The 20,378-nt window shown below is 40.0% G+C and overlaps 1 protein-coding gene across 4 annotated transcripts in view; it reads right to left on the minus strand.

Annotated features, from left to right (window-relative positions):
• Nucleotides 1-20,378, minus strand: part of SEMA5A (semaphorin 5A) — a 527,169-nt gene that overhangs the window by 204,269 nt on the left and 302,522 nt on the right. For all 4 annotated transcript variants that reach the window (XM_007191632.2, XM_057540979.1, XM_057540980.1 and 1 more), the window contains exon 6: nt 1,455-1,517. In XM_007191632.2, coding sequence (XP_007191694.2) covers nt 1,455-1,517 — 63 coding nt within the window. The remainder of the gene's footprint in view (nt 1-1,454; nt 1,518-20,378) is intronic.

Consider the following 20,378-nt stretch of genomic DNA (forward strand, 5'->3'; position numbering starts at 1 on the left):
ACTTGAAGAATTTCTTGTGCTCCGGGATGAGTGAGGAGCAAAAAAAAAGTGCAGGAATCCACCTGTCATACCAAACATGCAAGTGTTACAGGGAGGAGAGGAAAAACCAAATAGGAAGCACGTTTTCAAAGGCTTCATACATAATTTATACAAACTCTTCTGAATTTGTTATAGGGGTAAATAAATGTACTATGTACTGATTTATTAATTTTGGGGGGTATTTTAAGAGACGGTATTCTGATTCTTTGGAGCCTGGTGCCGCTTTTAAATCTTCTCGTGCCTCTGATGGTTTATCTCAGAGGTACCTCCTGAGGTTAGGTATCTTTCAGTAATCAGCATTCATCAATTTCTGCTTTTGTAAAATGTCTCCAAGTGTTTCTCTAGCTAAGATCACATCTTCTTCCTTCTCTCCTTCCTTCTTCCTAGTTCTTTACTTCCCAGTTCTTTTCTAGTTTTGGGAAACCCAACGACTAAGTTTGCTGAGACCTGCCTCCACGTCTGACTCTCGAAACTGTTGAGTTAAAAGACAAAGCAACAGGAAATGAAATTGGGTAAAATAAAGTGTGTAACCCTCTTGGACAAACACAGGTGGTGATCTTTTACCAGCGCCCTCTCCACTTGCTGTATTTTTCCTCAAGCCCTTGGCCTTGGGACCACACTCTGTGCAGTGAGCCCTCTTTGCTGCTTCCCTGTGAGTCTGCTTTACTCGGTGACACAAAGTGTGATTCACGTCGGAAAGGCCCACGTTCCAATAAAGTATTAGATGATCAGTAACAGAATGAGACATAATGAGCTTATGCACCAGCTGCAGAAGAGTTTCCTCAAGATGATCCAGCGGGATTTCCTCAGAAACACAGACTTCCTTGGAAAAGAGACTCATGTCTCTTACTGAGCCCACCAGTTGTGTGAAAGATAGGCCTGCAATGTGCACCGTAGCTCGAGAAATGTATTTCCAACGTTAGCTATAATCTGCTCTTTCCTTAGGAACTTGGTCATGTAGAGTTTCATACGGAGAGAGAGAGAGCTTATTTTAAAGACATGTTAAGATGAATTATAAAAAAAAAACTCAAATCATTTTTGATATAGTCATTATATTTATCATATAGTTACTTTCCGGAGTTAGCTGTAAGATATGATTGGGGGAAATTAAAATAGTATTTTCAAAATTCAAGCCCATATCTTTCTAAATGACATCATAACCAATTAATTTCTTATCTTACTCTAATAACTGGGAGTGCAAATTAGATCTGATCATAAGTTCTGAATCCTAACAGCTGATTGTTGTTAATCTTTCTTCCATGTTAAAACCTCGAGAATTTACTGTGCATATATTTTGAATCTTGCTTCTTTTTTCAGTTTCCACGGCATCATAAGCGGGAATAGCCTTCCTATTAAACGTTCTATGTACCGTCCTTCAAAGAGGTGGTGACCACCCATAATGGCGTCTTCCTTACCTGGGACTTGCCTTTGCTGTAACAGGCCTTCTTGGTTGCTTCGTCACACTCCCACTCAACAGCCTATAGGAAACACCAAAACGACAACAACTGAATAAAAGGACTTTGACTGAATAAAAGGGAAAAAAATAATAAGGTATCGGTAACCACATTAGGTAAGGTGGGCGCACCATGGTACCAACATTTTCATACTAACATAGAATTTACACCAGAAACATGGAATTCAGTCATGTGGGTTTATACTGAGCTTTCACATTGAAGCATTTTAAAGGACTCACCCCCCTAAGTATTTTCATTTACGCAGTAATAACGTGCTTTAAAACTAGTCACTATAAGAGAAGCACACGCCCTGAGTTGGTGACTACTTCACTGATGACAGAAACACTCATTTCAGTGAAACTACGGAAGAGATTCATAGGATGCTGAAAAGAGAAGCCTTGAAACAAAATGATCTAAATCCTCATTTAGAGGTGTATATCTTAGTGTAATAGTCTGTCATTTATCAATATTCACAGATAATGAAGCAAAAGTGATTTTGCATATCCTTACTCCCCAAAGACATATATAAATGATGAATGGTCAATAAAATAAACAGCTCATGCAAAAGCCCATCTACTACTTCCTCCCAATGCCCATAATTTTTATACAGTTATTAGCTCTGGCTAAATACTTAGAGCCACGACTTTTAAATTTTTTCCCTCACTTTCCAAATCTAACTCAGGCTGATCAATGTGATATGCATTCTTTCACATCTGACACTAACCTACAAATGGACCTGTGATTAGTTAAGATAACATACGGCGCCTACTTCACAGGAAGAAATGATACCTGCAAACATTAATGGCCAATATGTTGAGACTGTGAATCATATTTTGAAAAGAGTTAAGCATCTGAGATATTTATCTTTTCCATTATTTTATGGAATGTGGACTTTTATAGGGCAAAAATGTTTTCTCCATTCTGTCCACCTGTTATTACAATTATGTTCTATCTTACTATTAGAGTTGGATTTCTGAAGAATTCAAGATCTCTGAAGAACCAGTTAAAGCATTATCAGAAAAAATCGAAGTGAGGGACAATTTGTTTTTAATTTGGACTATTGTTACACAATAAACTAAACTAAGCCAGAAAATACTAATGTCAAATATTATGAAAGAGAATAATGCCTTCACTCTTACTTCTAAAAAGAAGGTTTTTTTTTTTTTTGCTAATTCTTCTAAACTGAGGAGAATGACAAAGTCATATTAACACCATTATCTAATATCCACTGTTCTCCAAAGAATGTTACATAACAGAGATGAAAACATAAAACGCTGCATCTTGCATATCTTATCTTACTTGGCAAATATGAATTCATAAGAAAAGTGTTCTAGAGAGAACCACTTCAGTGCCTTTCAAACAGAAACAATACTATAACTGTTTTCCCTTGTGCAGACTTAGAGATTTTTGTCTGTGTCAACATCTGATAAGAGAATTTGTTCATTCTTCCTGTGATGTTTTCCTGTTCATAATGTTTAATGGCAACAATAAGGTTACAGCTAATTAGCATCTAATGCAAACAAATGACTTGAATTCCATGTTAGAATGACAGATACTTTTATGAGAAGTGATGACATCTCCAGAGAAGAGATAAGAACTTCAGGTACAGTTGCATAATTATACATCCCCATGAAGCACAGATAAAACAAGTGCACTGCTGTTATTCAGAGTGGAGCTTTCCTTTAGCAGATCTCTGTATAAAAGCTCATTCTGTTGTTTTCATTTAAATAGAGATATCCATGCCTTCGCCCTTACTTAAACTCAAAACAGAATTGATACACTATGATACATTCTTTAGCAAAGCAGACCCCATAATAACTTGGATTTTATATCGTCAAGAGGATTTAGAGTTATATATCACAAAGAGGAATTTGTGCTCTATAATTACTAGGAAAAGTATTCAGTGAAATGATTTAGATAAAGAGGAATTCCTAGTGGCTCTCACTGGTTTAGTGATTTTGTTGAAAGTTAAATAGTAATGCTGCCTTCAGTAAACTTAAGAGCCGCAAGGAGCAGAGTTAGTCCCAGAGTTACAAGAAGAATATTTATCAAATGCCATCAAAATTCTTCAAATCCTTCTGCTGAAATGGCAAACAATCAGCTTCCCAAGTCTGCCTAATGTCCAAGTAACCTTTGCATTTTCAAGATAAACACTGGCCAAGGATTGGAAGGGGATAGTAATAGAAAAAAATGTGAGAGTTCTCAAAGATATTTCATTGCTTTATCCAGTTTAGCCAGAAAGAGCAACTGCTCACACAAGTTTATTGGGCCAACAGAAAATAGGAAAAATCTTATAGATTTTTCTGAAGACGGTTATTAAAAGTAGCAAAGTCACTTTCCTGAGGCATTTTTATTACAATATATCAACTTTCCAGTAATGTTCAAATCCAGAATTAATTAAAGACCATGATTGTATAGCTTTTCTGTTAATTCACTTTCTACCTGACTAGAAGGCAGGATAAAGGGAAATTATATTAAGAATGGAACTGAACTACCTATTGTAGCTGAACACATGTGATTGGATATCACAGAATTTGAAAAACAATGGAGTAGGAAAATGTGTCTTTTCCAGATTGGCCTAAAACTGGGTGTTCCAGATGAATCGCCTACTGTCTGTTCACTCAGCAAACTAGATTTTACCTATTTGACCACTTGGCAGCAATGGAGAAAAACACTTTCACTAGAGAGAAATATGAATATCAATGGAACTCTCCAGTACCAGATTTCTCAAAGTTACTCAGTTATTCTGTTGGAATTAGATTATGTTTTAACCTGGTCACAACTTTTCTTTATTCCACAAGATGTATTCTAATCAATTAAACTTCTTTAATCCAGCCTTCTTGTTCTATTCTCAATGGAGATTCATTGTTATTCTTTCATGCATCATAATTTTGGAACAAATCCCACTATTGATTTACGAAGCCATCTTTCAGGTTGGCTCCTTCTAAGACACTTTTCTACCCACCCAAACCTATGTTTATGACAGTCAAAACAAAGGCTAAGGGGGTTCTACATTCTACATTTCAGATCTCAATGCAACACTCATGATCTTCTATCCTGGGGATTAAATCTTTAATTTTTGTCATCTCTTGTCTTCTTCTATTGCACCAGAGCCTAGTAGAGAAAAGGAATCTTAATTCTCTACTCCATTCTGTATTTACTTCATTATTCCCTTCATTATATTTTTCAACAGCAGACACGTAGCAGTGATAATGTGTTTACTTGGATATCCAAAGGCAATGAGTTTGAAACATCTACATTTTAAAAGACACAGAGTTTCCTGTTTGTGGCACAGCTTTTTTTGTCTGTAAATAGTTAGAAATAACATCTGTGCTATTCAACAGTCTGAAGAGGTGTTGCTTTACGCAAACGCATTCACCATTCTCTCTTTCATTTAATAAATATTCATTAAATACCTACTAAGTGCAAGACACTGATAGATAATGAGTGATAGAAGGAAAAACACACATACAGATAATATTTGCACACATCAGATATTAGTCTACAATCAAATATAAGTGAATTCCATCAGCCTAGATAACATCATGCTAAATCTGAGAATGCATCTGTGGTCATTTTCATTGTTACAGTAGTCACGTTCATCTCAGAATCCAGTGGGACACTGGAACTTACAACATCATCAACTTTCAGGAATTGACAATGCTATGGACAGACCTAAAAGGAAAGCGAGTAGGTTTACAGAAAATCATTTTATACCTGCCGAAACCCCGGGGATGTACGGAAGCACCTATTGTTTCATGACACAGTACACACCTCCCTGTTGTGTGCACACATTTGCTCAGGTTATGATAAACAGAACTGGGATCTCAGGAGTAAATCAGATGTGAGAAAGAAAAAGATTGGCTCCTTTTATGATCGAGTTACATACATATAAATCCACAGTTCTCGGAAGTATATAAACAAAGTTGTGTATTATCACATTCTGCAGCGAGAGAAGTTAATTAGACAGGGATCAGCAAAGGCAGATACTTTTCATAAAAATGAAGAGAACAACATTCTAGGCAGATGGGCCAGTCCTCTTTCAGCAGATGGCTTTGTTAATTAGATACTGGCAAAAGATAACATTAAAAAAAAAAAACTAGTTTAATTACACAGTGCCAAAAATTAACAACCACCTGAGGGCTTTTTTTAAAATATGTTTGCACTCATATTCTTATGGCATGGATTTCTGTGAAATGCTGGAGAATGTTAAATTGTCATGGCGATTATAAACAAATTGCCAGGGACCGTGAGACTGTATGTGTTCAAAAGAGAAGCAGAGCGCAAAAGAGTCGGAACTTGAAACAATTGTGATTTTTATGTGACCTGACTCAAGTGTCAATCTAGTTATCCTTGAGCAAAGGCATCTTCTTTGCTAATGGCTTTTAGTGGTCACACATGATGGGTTCAAAACAAGTGGCACTTGGGAATTCCCTGGCGGTCCAGTGGTGAGGACTCCACGCTTCCACCGCTGGGGCCCTGGTTCGATCTCTGGTGGTCGGGGAACAAAGGTCCCGCATGCCTCGTGTTGCAGCAAGACATAAAGGGGTAGAGTTGAGTCACTTTGGAAGGATTTGTCCAGCTTGCCTCTCTGCCTTTACTCCTTAGCGGATATTTGGTGTATTCGTTCAATTTTAATATCAATTTGCCATATCCCTGCACGTATGCCCGTGGCAAATATAGGCAAGTCCATTTCATTCTTACTGGTGGTCTCCAAATCAGAGAAGCGGAAGGGGACTTTCATCATATAGTCTAACTACTGATTTTTTTCTTTTAACATCTTTATTGGAGTATAATTGCTTTACAATGGTATGTTAGTTTCTGCTATATAACAAAGTGAATCAGCTATACATATACATATGTTCCCACATCTTGCGTCTCCCTCCCTCCCACCCTCCCTAACCCACCCCTCTAAGTGGTCACAAAGCACCGAGCTGATCTCCCTGTGCTATGCAGCTGCTTCCCACTAGCTATCTATTTTACATATGGTAGTGTATATATGTCCATGCCACTCTCTCACTTCGTCCCAGCTTACCCTTCCCCCTCCCCGTGTCCTCAAGTCCATTCTCTACATCTGCATCTTTATTCCTGTTCTGCCCCTAGGTTCTTCATAACCATTTTTTTTTTTTTAGATTCCGTATATATGTGTTAGCACACGGTATTTGTTTTTCTCTTTCTGACTTACTTCACTCTGTATGACAGACTCTAGGTCCATCCACCTCACTACAAATAACTCAATTTCGTTTCATTTTATGGCTGAGTAATATTCCATTGTATATATGTGCCACATCTTCTTTATCCATTCATCTGTTGATGGACACTTAGGTTGCTTCCATGTCCTGGCTATTGTAAATAGAGCTGCAATGAACATTGTGGTACACAACTTTTTGAATTATGGTTTTTCTCAAGGTATATGCCTAGTAGTGGGATTGCTGGGTCGTATGGTAGTTCTATTTTTAGTTTTTTGAGGAACCTTCATACTGTTCTCCATAGTGGCTGTATCAATTTACATTCCCACTAACAGTGCAAGAGGGTTCCCTTTTCTCCACACCCTCTCCAGCATTTATTGTTTAACTACTGTTTTTTGATTCTTACAAAACTGAAGTTATCCAACATTAGAGAAACATCTAACGTCAGACAGTCCCATAAATACGTGTTATAACTATTTTTTAAATCCTTATTTCAAAGCCCAAGATTTTCTTCCACAGAATGATACCAAATCAAACTTCCTTTGATCACTGCCCGGTGGAGCTGCCAACCTGTGAAACGCTCATTGGGGCTTTTTGTTTTCTAATTGGGCTTTTTAAATTGAGCGGACAATGTATTAGATTCCTAGGGCCTTTGTAACAAAGCACCGCAAATCGGGGGGCTTTAAACAATGTAAATTTGTTTTCTCACAGTTCCCAAGGCTAGAAGTCTAAAATCAGCCAGAGTAGATTTCCTTCTGGAGTCTCCAAGGGAGAAGAATCCCTTCCTGGCCTCTCCCGGCCTCTGGTAGCTGCCGGCCATCGTTGACCTTCCTCGGCTTATAGAAGCACCACTGCAGTCCTCACCTCTGTTGTCACATGGTGTTTCCCCCGTGTGTCTCTGTACGAATGTCCTTCTTCTTATGAAAACACTGGTATTTGAAGTAGGGCCCATTCAATTCAGTAAAACCTTATCTTAACTAATTACACCTGCAAAGACTCTGTTTCCTAAAAAGGTCACATCCTGAGAGTCCAGGTGAGCATGAATTTTTGAGGGACGCCATTCAACACAGTACAGACAGCCAGACATCGTGACATAACAAATTCTGAAACTGACAATTGATAGCACACTGAGGGCCATTGCTCTGCTGCAAATTAGCTTCCAAATCTTATCAGAACACTGATAACTGTTCCTAAGACTTTGGTTATGTGCTAACCACAGCGCTAGGTGCTTTCACCTAGCGTTTATCTCATGTATAAGTCTCTCTATAATTTTATGTGGAAAATACCATTACGGTAATATTCCGGATGAGGACAGTGGCTAAGCCACTTTCCAAAAGCCACAAAAATAGTAAGTGGGGCACCAAGATTCAAATTTGGTAACTTGGAGGGAAGCCTGGGCTCTAAACCACTCTCGCTTCACTGAAACTGTCAAAGTAAGTGACCTTCATTACTGATTGTCACAGTTTCTTTCTTTTTCCCACAATTTAGAAAAATATATACCAAAAGCACAGAAATGTGTGCACATCTAAGGTCAGAGCTGTAGGCATTCAGTAAATATTAATTAATCATAAACGCCATCGATTCCCCTGTCATGGAATGTATTCATTTTTAAAGCCTCTGGACTCGCTCATGGTCCTAGTATTGATTTTAAAGGGGACATGATTCATCTAATGAAATTCTAGAGTTAACAACTGTATGGTCAGGGTATGATATAAAAACCGTCGGTTGATTTTGTGAAATTACACAACTTGAATATGAGAACACGGTCTGCTCTTGACACAGCGCAACGTTGTGCTTTTAAAATGGATGTCGTTACAATAGCCAGGACATGGAAGCAACCTAAATGTCCATCGACAGATGAATGGATAAAGAAGATGTGGCACATATATACAATGGAATATTACTCAGCCATAAAAAGAAATGAAATGGAGGTATTTGTAATGAGGTGGATGGAGTTAGAGTCTGTCATACAGAGTGAAGTAAGTCAGAAAGAGAAAAACAAATACAGTATGCTAACACATATATATGGAATCTAAGGGAAAAAAAAAAAAAAAGGCCATGAAGAACCTAGTGGCAAGACGGGAATAAAGACACAGACCTACTAGAGAATGGACTTGAGGATATGGGGAGGGGGTGGGGTGAGATGTGACAGGGTAAGAGAGTGGCATGGACATATATACACTACCAAACGTAAAATAGATAGCTAGTGGGAAGCAGCCGCATAGCACAGGGAGATCAGCTCGGTGCTTTGTGACCACCTAGAGGGGTGGGATGGGGAGGGTGGGAGGGAGGGAGATGCAGGAGGGAAGAGAAATGGGAACATATTGTATATGCATAACAGATTCACTTTGTTATAAAGCAGATGCTAACACACTATTGTAAGGCAATTATACTTCAATAAAGATGTTTGAAAAAAAAAAAAAAATGGATGTCGAGATACCATCCCCTCTCTGCCACAGCCCTCCAGGGGCCCTTCATTCACCTGGAGTAAATAAAAGCCAAAGGCATCTGGAATGTTCTGTGAAGTCGAGCCGCTTATTTTCTCTCTCTCTGGTTTCCTAGTACCCTCACTCCCACGCCCTGCCCTGATCCTCAGACAAGGCAGACCTGTTCCCTGGGGTTCGTGCACCAGCTAGCCCCACTTTCTGGGACCCACACCCAGCTAGTGCCTCCTGCATGTCTTTGCTCAAGCGTTACCTCTTCACTGGGGCCTATATCATTATGCAGGTCAAGTGGCAATTGCTCTCCCCACCCCCTACTAGAAGGTGGCTTCCACTTGGACAGGCATCTTGTCCTTTTGGTTCACTTCTATGTCCCCAGGGCCTAGAACAATGCTTCACACACAAGAACTCAGTTGTTCAACAATCCACTTGCTGAATAAACGCCTGGGTAGAGAATGCTCTCCACGTGCAGCCTTGGAAGTGGCTCCAGGTGCCCCCCGAGTGGAAGGGACAGGTGAGGCTTTGGAGCCCTGGAGCTGGCTGGGCAAGACTACCATGCCCTGCGCTTCTGCGGCCAGCGCCCTTCAAGGATTCCTCTTCCAAACCCTTCCCTGCATCCTGACAACAGAAAGAGGGACATCAAGGTGGGTGCAGAATCCACTAGAGCACTAGAGCACGGATTTCCACACGTTTTCTGCAGAAGACTCATTTTGTTAAGTTAATTCTTACGCATAATCTCATATAAAAGAATGCAAAAGCGGTATTTACTAAATTCTTATTATAAATATAATGCAAGATGGTAGCATTAAATCATTTAGAAAATGTGAGGCCGAGTGCCCACTGAGTCATAGCACTCTCAGCATCCAGTCATTTCTGTATTTTGTTTCGGCTGCTTACTTGTGAAATAATACTGATTTATACAAATTAAGTAGTATTAAATAAGGTCACCTTTGAATCTCAGTTAATTTGGAGTAGAATTTGAAATGATAGCAGACAATTTATTCCCTGCTCTACAATAAACCAGGTTATCCAGGTAATATACAATACAATTATTTCACTGAGGACCGCCAATGCCTTAAAATTTTGTATATGGTATACTCTAATGTAATTACTTTTTCAATAATAGAATTAAAACATATGCCATGCATAAAATCCCTCAGCATCTATAGAATTCTGGGGCTCCAGGAAGCATATTTGGTTCTAATGAACCAAGCATCTTTGGTAAGCAATTTAAAGTGCTTGGAATGAACCTGAGGATGGAGAAATAACAAAGTAACAGAAAATGAGTTCTAATAACCCTACTCCTGAACATCAGTGAGACCCTCTAGATGATTTTGTGAAAAAACGTGCATTAGGAAGGAGGCCAGTATCAAAGGACGTTATAATATCTGGTGTAATATTTAGAATTATGATTGTCAGACACCAATGCACCAAACAACTGTTATCCTTCCAAAATGTTGCCATCAATGAAAGCGTTGCTGGAAGGTAAGGCTAGTAAGAGCAGCTGCTCTTAGTTTCAAAGAAATTATTTTCATGGATCCAAGAGGGTTTGGTTTGAAAAATGGCATATTGTCCAATTTGTTAGCCTCAATGTAGGCAAAAGCATCTAATTACTAGAGAAATGACTAGTATTTTTATACATAAATTTGCTAAAGTGTTTGTATATAAAATCAATCAAGCATGGGATAAAAGTGTTGAAATCAGAGTAGACTGACTTCTCAAGGACCGGCTCCCTAGCTGAGTATTTCCCAAATGTCTGAAAACTGTTACTTCGAATGCCAAGTTTTCAAACATACAATTATGTCCTCCATCACCCAGATGATGCAATTCAAACATCACAAAATTTGTTATGTTCAACCAAAATTGTCATGTTCATTAGAAATTAAATGGATATATAATAACTGAATTAAAATTAGACATAGTAGCTAATGTAACATTTATTCTGCACTGCAAAGAAGTACCCTGAAAGGAATAAATTGATTATATAGTCATGAAAAATATCAGCCCAAGCTGAGCCTTTTAACACTACTTGAAGACTTTACAGGACAATGACAAGAGGTCTTGCAAAGTAAAAAGTAAAAATATAGGAGGAGCAGCATATTGGCATGGAATGCCCTGTAGGACCTCAATCGACTGGAAGGGTAAACAACTTTGAGTAATTAATGTTGTGCTGGAAGTGTCTTCACAAAGCTAAATTTGTAGTATGGCTTTGACCAAAGCATTCTTATGCAGAGCACTTGACTACTGGCAGTCACATTTTAGATCCATTGGGAAAACTGAAGAGAAACAATTCTGGCCCTGATACAGGAATGAGTTTCCCAGCCATACAACAAGATTTCATTTAGGAATACAGTTAAAAGATTCCAAAGGAATCTTCAGCGACCACAGCACAAAGATTCAGCAAATAAAGATGTAGACCCCTGTAAATCTTTTCTTAATTTATTTATTTATTTTTATTTATTTATTTTTGGCTGTGTTGGGTCTTCGTTTCTGTGCGAGGGCTTTCTCTAGTTACGGCGAGAGGGGGCCACTCTTCATCGCGGTGCGCGGGCCTCTCACTATCGCGGCCTCTCTTGTTGCGGAGCACAGGCTCCAGACGCGCAGGCTCAGTAGTTGTGGCTCACAGGCCCAGTTGCTCTGCAGCATGTGGGCTCTTCCCAGACCAGGGCTCGAACCCGTGTCCCCTGAATTGGCGGCAGATTCTCAACCACTGCGCCACCAGGGAAGCCCAAAGACCCCTGTAATTCTTTTTCTGACTTAGAGTTTTATTTTATTGATGTTAAAAAATATTTTTGTCTTTTCAAGACACATTTGTGATGGTGTGTGTTAGGTTTCTCTTGCTTGAAGCATAAGGTCACTTTTATTGGGTTCATCAGTTTTGGTCCTATACTGTATTCTGGCTAAGTCCTAATGAAGGCATTCTACATGAACTGTGAACTTAATAGTCAACATAAATGTAAATATATAGATGTTTGTTTTTAATTTTTCCATCAATATTTTCTATCTTTTTTTGAAACTAGCTTCATGAAAATAAACAATACTTCATACCCGATTCCTTTTCTCCATGGTTCTGAGTTAGAATGTGTCACTGGATTCACTGAAGTACTTATAAAGGCCAGATTATGGATCCTTACTGGGGAGTTATTTTATACTAACCGAACCACTCAGAATTTATTTATTATTCACGTGATAAACTCTTGCTTCCTGAGATGCACCCTACCACTACAAAGACTGACTTTATTTCAACTTCAGAACATATTGATCTATTTGCCAGATCACAAAATATATGGAAAACTCTTTTTAGCAGGCTTATTCAGCATCAGTTCCATAAATTTTAGTTTGCAGCTGAGAGAAATGAACATTAAAATCTGTTTTCTGGTATATATTTGGGCAGTTACATTTCTCTCTTATTTTACATAAAATGTGTAACAGGATGATACACTTCTGTTCAAGAAACATTATTTATAATATTACCACAATGTAAAAGGAGAACTTAATGAACATTATTGATATATTCACTTCCTAGTTAATATTTAACAGTCTCATAATTTTAGGAATACCTGCTTGAACTTACGCAATCAAATAATTTAGCATTCAACAGCAATGTGTGATTTTGCCATTTATTTCTTCAAGAATTTGTCTCTCTTCTGTAGTATAATCAGTTTATTTACATACCGGGGGAATATTATCATAACTGTTACTAAAGTCTTTGACGAGAAAGAGCTCTATCTCATAAACAAGGCCAAAAGTGTTTCAAATATCAGAATGAGAGCTGGTGATTTTTCTGACATATGCAATGTCTAAGATATTTGGATTGAAAATGGATATTTTTGTTATAATTTTACAATAACTTGAGATAAACATCACTCAGTTCCCCTTTACCCCTTTCCATCCGTTCTCAGTAGATCTTTTGCTCTGTGATTAGCCTGAGTTGGTAATTAATTGCCAGGTGTCGCAACTTTACCCAGTTCTGTGTGAAGGAATTTGATTTTGATCTCTATGGCTCTGAGTAGCGTCCACAAACACAAATCCGTGTATGTCTAGGGGTGGGGCATTGTCGGTAGATTTGAATAATGGCCCCTGCAAAAGATATTCATATGCTATTTCCTGGAACCAATGAACGCCACTTTGTAGGGCAGAAAAGAACTTTGCAGATGTTAAATTAAATTAAATTAAGGATCTTGAGATGGGGAAATTATCCTGTATTATTCAGGTGGGTCCTAAATACAATCAAATGCTTCCTTATGGGGGAGGCAGAGGGACATTTGACAAACAGCAAGGAACAGGCAATGTGACCACGAGGCCGAGATTGAGGGCATGCAGCCACCAGAATCTAGAAAAGGCAAAGAAGAGATTCTCCCCTAGAACCTCCAGAGAGAGCGCGGCCCAGGAGACACTTTGATTTTAGCTCCATAACAATCATTTTGAACTCCGGGCCTCTAGAACTGTGAAAGAATAAATTTCTGTTGCTTCATGTCCCCACGTTTGTGTTAATTTGTTACAGCAGCCATAGAAAAATGAATGCAGACATAATTACACATGAATTACTCATATGCGCTGTGCGTGTGCACGCACACACACGCACACACACACACACACAAATGATTTTAACGTCATCGGGTGAAGAAATTCACCTCCATTTTTCTGCCAGACATCTGAGTTGGTCCCTGTACATAGGAAAGATGCAGTTTCTGTTATGCAAGGTCTGCTTGGGGGATACTTGCAGTGGTTTGGGGAGCGCTGAAAGTACCTGACCCAGGTGTGTTTAGGGATGAATCAAGGGAAGTTTCCCAGGACGGCAAGGCTCGAGCTCGACTGTGAAGGAACTGACAGTGGAGGGGCGGACGTTCATGAAAAGGGGAGGAATCGGCCATTAGGAAGGCCTGGAATGGGAAGAAAGTGTGTGTCTGTGTGAGGACCTGAGTCCCCGGGGTGGGGAACAGAGAGGGCCGTGGCTTTCTTAGTTGGATGCAGCTCAGGACAGGCCTCACGAACCATGCCAAGGAGTTCACATGTTTTTCCTGAACTACAAGAAGCCACAGATAAGATGTTAAGCGAGATGTTGGCATGGTGAGATCAGTAATTGAGAAAGAAGTCTCTGGGGATATGACAAGGCCTGGAAAGGAGCGAGGCAGGTGAACAGGAGATTGGCATAGAGGCCACTGCAGGCAACCAGCGGGCAGATGTCGAGGGCCTGAAATAAGCAGGGACAATGGGATACAGAAGAAGTGCTGAGTGACCAGCCACCTTGTGGTGGGAAGACATTGCCTGTTGAAAATGTAGATGTGAGGGAGGGAGATGCCCACTCACCCGGCCAGACAACTGGTGGACGTCAGTAGCTCAAATCTGTCTAAACTGTAATACGAAACTGATTCCACCCACTCCTCTGGCTAGGTTTGGGCTAAGCGCTGTGCGCAGTTCTGGCCTGCCTTCTTTCCACCCCACAAGTAACTCCAGTCTCAGAAAAACTACACTACGTTTACAATGCCGTTTGAAGTGAAACATAATAGAGCCGTAAATCTACTATCAAAATAGCAAAGTAGTTGACAAAAAAACAAATTCGTAGGATGTTTTGATCATCATACTTTTGAATCAAACATACATTAGTTCATTGGTAATAAATTCTGGTTTTTCAAAACCACGTAAAGAACAAACAACAACAACCAGAGAAGCAAACCATATTCATCACGTGAAAGGTATCACTAACATTATAGGAATTCATAGTAGTTCAGTAAAAGAAATTCTTTTTCAAAGTCACACAATAATGACTTATTTGCTTAGAATTCTGCATCCTGAGATAAGCAAGTGAGATGATATAAAAAAAAATGACACAACTGGAAATGAAAAATGAGGGAAAACTTATAACCCTTGACTTACAGGACATTTAATAAAGCTCAAGAAGTTGAAATTTGTAAGTGGAAAAAATAAGAAAAATACAATAGAAAAGATTAAGCTTTCGTGTCTGTTAGGAAGATTTCTCTTAGATTTTCACATATGTGGAAAATTCTGAGAAAGAAACATGCTATTAAAAAGTGAAATATTTATTCACTTCCTAATCAGCCAAATTCAGAATTCACGCTGGAGTTTCAGGTATACTTGGGTTTCAATAACTATAATTCTCAATATTACCAGAGGAAATTTAATGCCATTTTTAGGGAACAATTTGGGTCTGACCCTGATTTTTCAAGTTGTGACTTTGAACGAATTCATTACTGCCTACCTTTTGAATCAGCATAGTGAGTTCAACCAGACCCAACAGACAAACATGGATGCAGAAAGCTGTCAGTCAATCTGGAGCTGACACAATGTTACAAGAGGAGCAATACAATAGCAGAAACCAGGAATCAGACAGGAGTGACAGTAAAACACCCTCAAATGCCTGCCAGAAAGATATATGGGGGAAAATATTCTAGAATTCCTGATGCGGATGATGTCTGCTGTTCTCCTGCCCATCACTACAACGTCCTGCCCTCACAATACATGAAGCAGGCACTAGTATTAAGTTCATCTTACATAGTAGATAAAAAGGTAAACAACGTACAAAGTTCTCCAAGCAATTAAGCAGATGACCTGGGATTTGAACCCAGGCCACCTGGCTTTAGCATCTCTGATGTTCGCCCGCGGTCTATGGTCCCTTCTTTTAGAGAGTAGGGCACTAGGACTGCCCAGATTCCTAATGCCTTCCTGCCTCACCAGAGTCCTACGCAAAGACGGAGTTTGCTTGCTTTGAACTTGTCAGAGGAAATGAAATGTGTTGCTTTCTCTTTGTAATAAAAAGAAGAAAGGCTCTTGGTGGGAAAATGGGAAAGAAAATGATTTGGTTGAAGAGATGATTCCTGTTCACTCCATCTTTACTGAGATTTTGACAGAACCATTCATAGTTTCAGCGCTGACTCCAGACCACACATACTCATTCATTCGAACGTGTTGGCAAGCATTCCCCGCCCGTCCCATTTGAGCTCTGAAAGGGCATGGAGAACACAAAAGTAAATTTAATTGAGAATAGTCTCTCACTCTGCAATTCTGTTGAATGATTCAAACTCATTTGAAATAATATTCAAGGTAAGACACAGAGCATATATGAGAGGATAAGTGTGCATATAATCCCATCATCCTCTGGCACCTTACATCTGGGTAAAGATTATTAAACTACATACAGGTAATTCAAACTGGGTTATATTCCCAGTGTGAGTTTATATGTTGGATTTGAGGGAATAAAGTAAAAACTCTCCCACAGAGATATCATGCAAGCTGATAAGCACCCAGGTCAACAGACCCCCAGTGTCCTGAATAGGGTATGACAGACCCACCCATTACAGGGGCACAGCCAAGAAAACAGGAAGTTCCAGGCTGAGATGGTAACGTTCCATGTTCCTCCTGTTACAGCCCAAGGTAGGTCCCCATCTCCTCACGTGGACTATAGAGGCCAACCCCTTCTTCCCCCAGCACAGAGCAGGGAAGCCCTGAGGAGGTGTGAAGGGCCATTGAAGGGGCCATACCAGGGCTGGGAAAGACAAGGAAGAGGAACCACGGGGCCTGGGGCACTCCTGGGTGCTTATACTCGCTGGGAGCTAGCCTAACTGGTCTCTCCTAGAATGTCACTCTTCCTTGTGTCCAAACAGTCTCAAGATTCCCCTTGCTCTCCTCTTACCAAAGGACCCAGCCCTGCAGAGTCTTCCTAAATGGTCCCCAGGTTGTCAACACTGCCACCATTAAAGGGGGAAGCCAAACCTTCCTCCGGAAGCCATCACACAGGCTGTAGAAAAGCACTGGCTCTAAATTTAGTATTTTCTAGCACAATCATACCCTAAAAAAGCCCTAACGTCCCTGAAATAAGTGATGCTAACGAGTGATCCTCCTTATTTCCTGAGGCCTACAGGTCTGATTGGGCTGAATAATTAAGCGAAGCTGTTTTTTCTTACTTGTTTTTCCAAACAGGATCACTTTTTCCCGTACACGTCTATATGTGCTCTCACCCAAGGGAAACTGGTTTAATGGATTATGATGATGGAATAATTAGGTCTCTTAATTATTTTCTTAGGATTATTGTAGCTGTGAAAATCAAGCCATGCACACATACATTCAAATAGCAATGATAAAATATTTAATTGCTTTTTTAATTTAGAAATGATTTCTGGTTTTGAGAACTATCTCTGTCCGAGTGTGTTCATCATTTTTCTTTGCACATTCAAAGACCTTTTCAGTCTATTCATAACCATTTTGATTGGTTTATCTTCTATGGTGGTCTGACAAATGTCACTTGTCATTGGTTAGATTTGTGTTCATGATAATACACAATCTGGGTGATTCGACCAACATATAATGCTTAATTACCCAATTTTAATCGAATCTATTTAAAAAGTGGATGCAGTAAGTCCAAATGTGGCCTACACAACCTCAGAATTTCACCTTTTCTAGATATCCGACCCTGGGAATTTCTACATTTCATCCCTAGGGCTTCTCTGTCAGTTCTTGCTTTTCCTTTAAACAGTGATGAGTCCTAGGAGGGAGAAACTCTTAGATTCAGGACATAGCTTCTGTGTTGCCATTACATACTGATGTTGCCATTACCTCAGAGATAAACAAAATTATCATTGCATAATAGTCCTAAGACGGCAAAGCAAACTTTCTCTTCTGATGCTTAACAACACTAAAGAGGGTCATTGAGGCTTGTCTGTGTTTAATATTAATGAACTCGTGAAACAGGAAATATGGATAAAAGCCCTGTGTAACCCTTAATCATTTGTAATTAGTTCTATGCCAAGAAAACACCCCTCCCCCAGACAGGCAATGTTAACTACCCAGTCATATTTCGACCTAACCCAGTTTACAACTTGTAAACTTATTTATCTAATATTTACTGACAAAGAATATTCTGCCTGTGACAGAATTTGGGATCCAACCGGCTCCTTTCCAAACCCTCCTGCGTTTTAGGAATTCTGAGCCTAGCAGAGGTGACAGAAAAGTCAAGATGATTATAACACAACTTGGGAAGTAAAAGTGTACCCCGGGAAAGCATGGAGAAAGGAACACACTGGGTAGAGGAAATGGAGCGTCACACGAAGCTCAGCCAGGCTCGCAGCTGAGCAGGGTTGGAGGAAAAAGGGAGGCTCCTCGGGTAAACGAAAGGGGCAGATGCTTCCTGGGAACAGGCAACAGCATGTGCAAGGTCTGTGAGAAGTGAAAAGGCATCTCAGGGTCAGGGAACTGCAAGAACGCTGTATGGCTGAAGGCCCTGAGGGATGGTGGAGGTCAGCAGGCTTTGATGCTGGAAAGAGAGAAAAGGTCGGACCATGAAGTTTCTTAGATGATGCGGTTTAAAAACAGACATTTTTACACTTAAGGGGTTTAAGTAGGAAAGTAATATAATAGTTTACCTATATTAAGACATTAATCACAGATTGAGGCCGGGGAAACTAAGGCATGGAGCATTGCAAACAACTGCCCAAGGTCAGGTATACGATCAGATAAGCAGTTCAGAAATTGACTGAGGAAAAAGGATTGAAAAAATGAGAAAACAGAAAACAACTCATGAAAGAACATTACTTAGTGTAAGCCCATGAAGGATAAAGCAAAGAGGTCAAATTCAAGAAGCCTGAATAAGGCAGAATCAGGTGCAGAAACGGGCAGAATGTGTAAGTACAGGCTCTATAACGGAGATGGGAAATACCGAAGGCCTCGCGTGCTCTGGACAGAACGTCTTGAGTCTGTTGTCTGAGATCAGTGTGAGGTGCTGCATTCAAATGGTGGTGGTGCTATGAAAAAGTATTCTATTGTTCAGGAAAGAAGCCGAATTGGAGGTAAAGACAAAACGTTGTTTATTTTGAGCTTTATATTGTCTTTGCTTGGGAACACAGGGGCTATAGTGATATAAGAGTGGCTCAGAGGTTGTGATTTGGCTGTTGTTTTGTTCTTTTCTGGGAAGGGAATGGAACAAGAAGTTGCGATAGCTCACACAATCATGAATCTGCATTCCACATGTTGATTAACAAACAGGCAGGGTCCATGCCCAGCTGCCGATCGTACTACCGTTATAACTGAGGATAAACCAAGACCCGTGTGTGAAACACTTGTTCAGAGTGAGAGATGATTTACTGGAACACAAAGACACATGGCCAAAGCATGGTGACATTAGGATCAAGAAAACTCAGTGCAGGTTGTTCTCCTGCAGAACAGAGTGAAGCGTCCATCACAGCATTTGACTGTCTAAGCGTTTTGTTAATGACTTCTCAAACGCATTAGAGACTTGACCTCTCTTTCCTTCTAGAACCACCTTCTCCCCACGCTCTTCAACTCTTACTGCCCAGGTTGTCTTCTTCACTCACTAGCTGCTCCTTCTCAGGTTCCTTTATCGGTTCTTCCTCTGCTGTGTTCCCTCCAAATGGTGGCCTGCCCCTGGCATCTGCCTGGCACTCTCATCTTTCCTCTCAACCTTTCCTTCTTGAGGACGATGACCTGGTCCCATGATGGTAAAAACCATCAGTACACTGTCTCTCCATTCCCATCCATCGCCAGGAACTATTCATTCTTCTAACCCTCTCTTGGATATATCCCATGGGATAATCAAAGGGGGTCTCCAGCTGAATGTATCCAAATCACCATGCATGGTTTCCTTCAGTGTGTCCCAAATTGTTTCTCCCCACGGTGTTCCTATATCACTACCCACTCGGTTGCTCGAGTAAAAAATATATGATCCATCCTTGATTCCTTTTGTTTCCTCATTGCCAACATCCAAGCCACCAGCAAATCCTACTGACTGTAACAAATATAAAAAGGTATCAACCCATCCATTTCTTTACCAGTATCTCTTGTCTAAACTACTGCAACAATTTCCTAATTGGTGTTCTTCCTCCAATCTTGCCCCGTTAAAACCCCTTCTCTACACCTCAACAAAAAGTATCTTTTTAATATGAAAATTAGATCATATTTAATACTTCCTGTGGCTTTCCACTGTACTTAAAATAAAATCCAGAGTCCCTGGCCTTGTTCACACACCTCATGAGATTTTACCACCACTTCTCTGACCATGTGATACCATTCCTCTGCCCCTTGACCACTAGGAACCAGTAACTCCTAACTTCTTTACATTCCTTTGGCTCACCAAGGTCATGCCCTCTTCTGGTCCTTTGGTTCTGCTGGTCTCCCTTTCCAGAAAGCTCCTCCCCTCACCTCTGCTTGACTCCCCAACATTCAGACATTACCTCAAACATCGCTTTCTAAGGGTGGCTTTTCCCGACCACCTTATCTACAGAGCC

Source organism: Balaenoptera acutorostrata, chromosome 2, assembly GCF_949987535.1.
Source record: "Balaenoptera acutorostrata chromosome 2, mBalAcu1.1, whole genome shotgun sequence".
NCBI classification, from domain to species: domain Eukaryota; kingdom Metazoa; phylum Chordata; class Mammalia; order Artiodactyla; family Balaenopteridae; genus Balaenoptera; species Balaenoptera acutorostrata.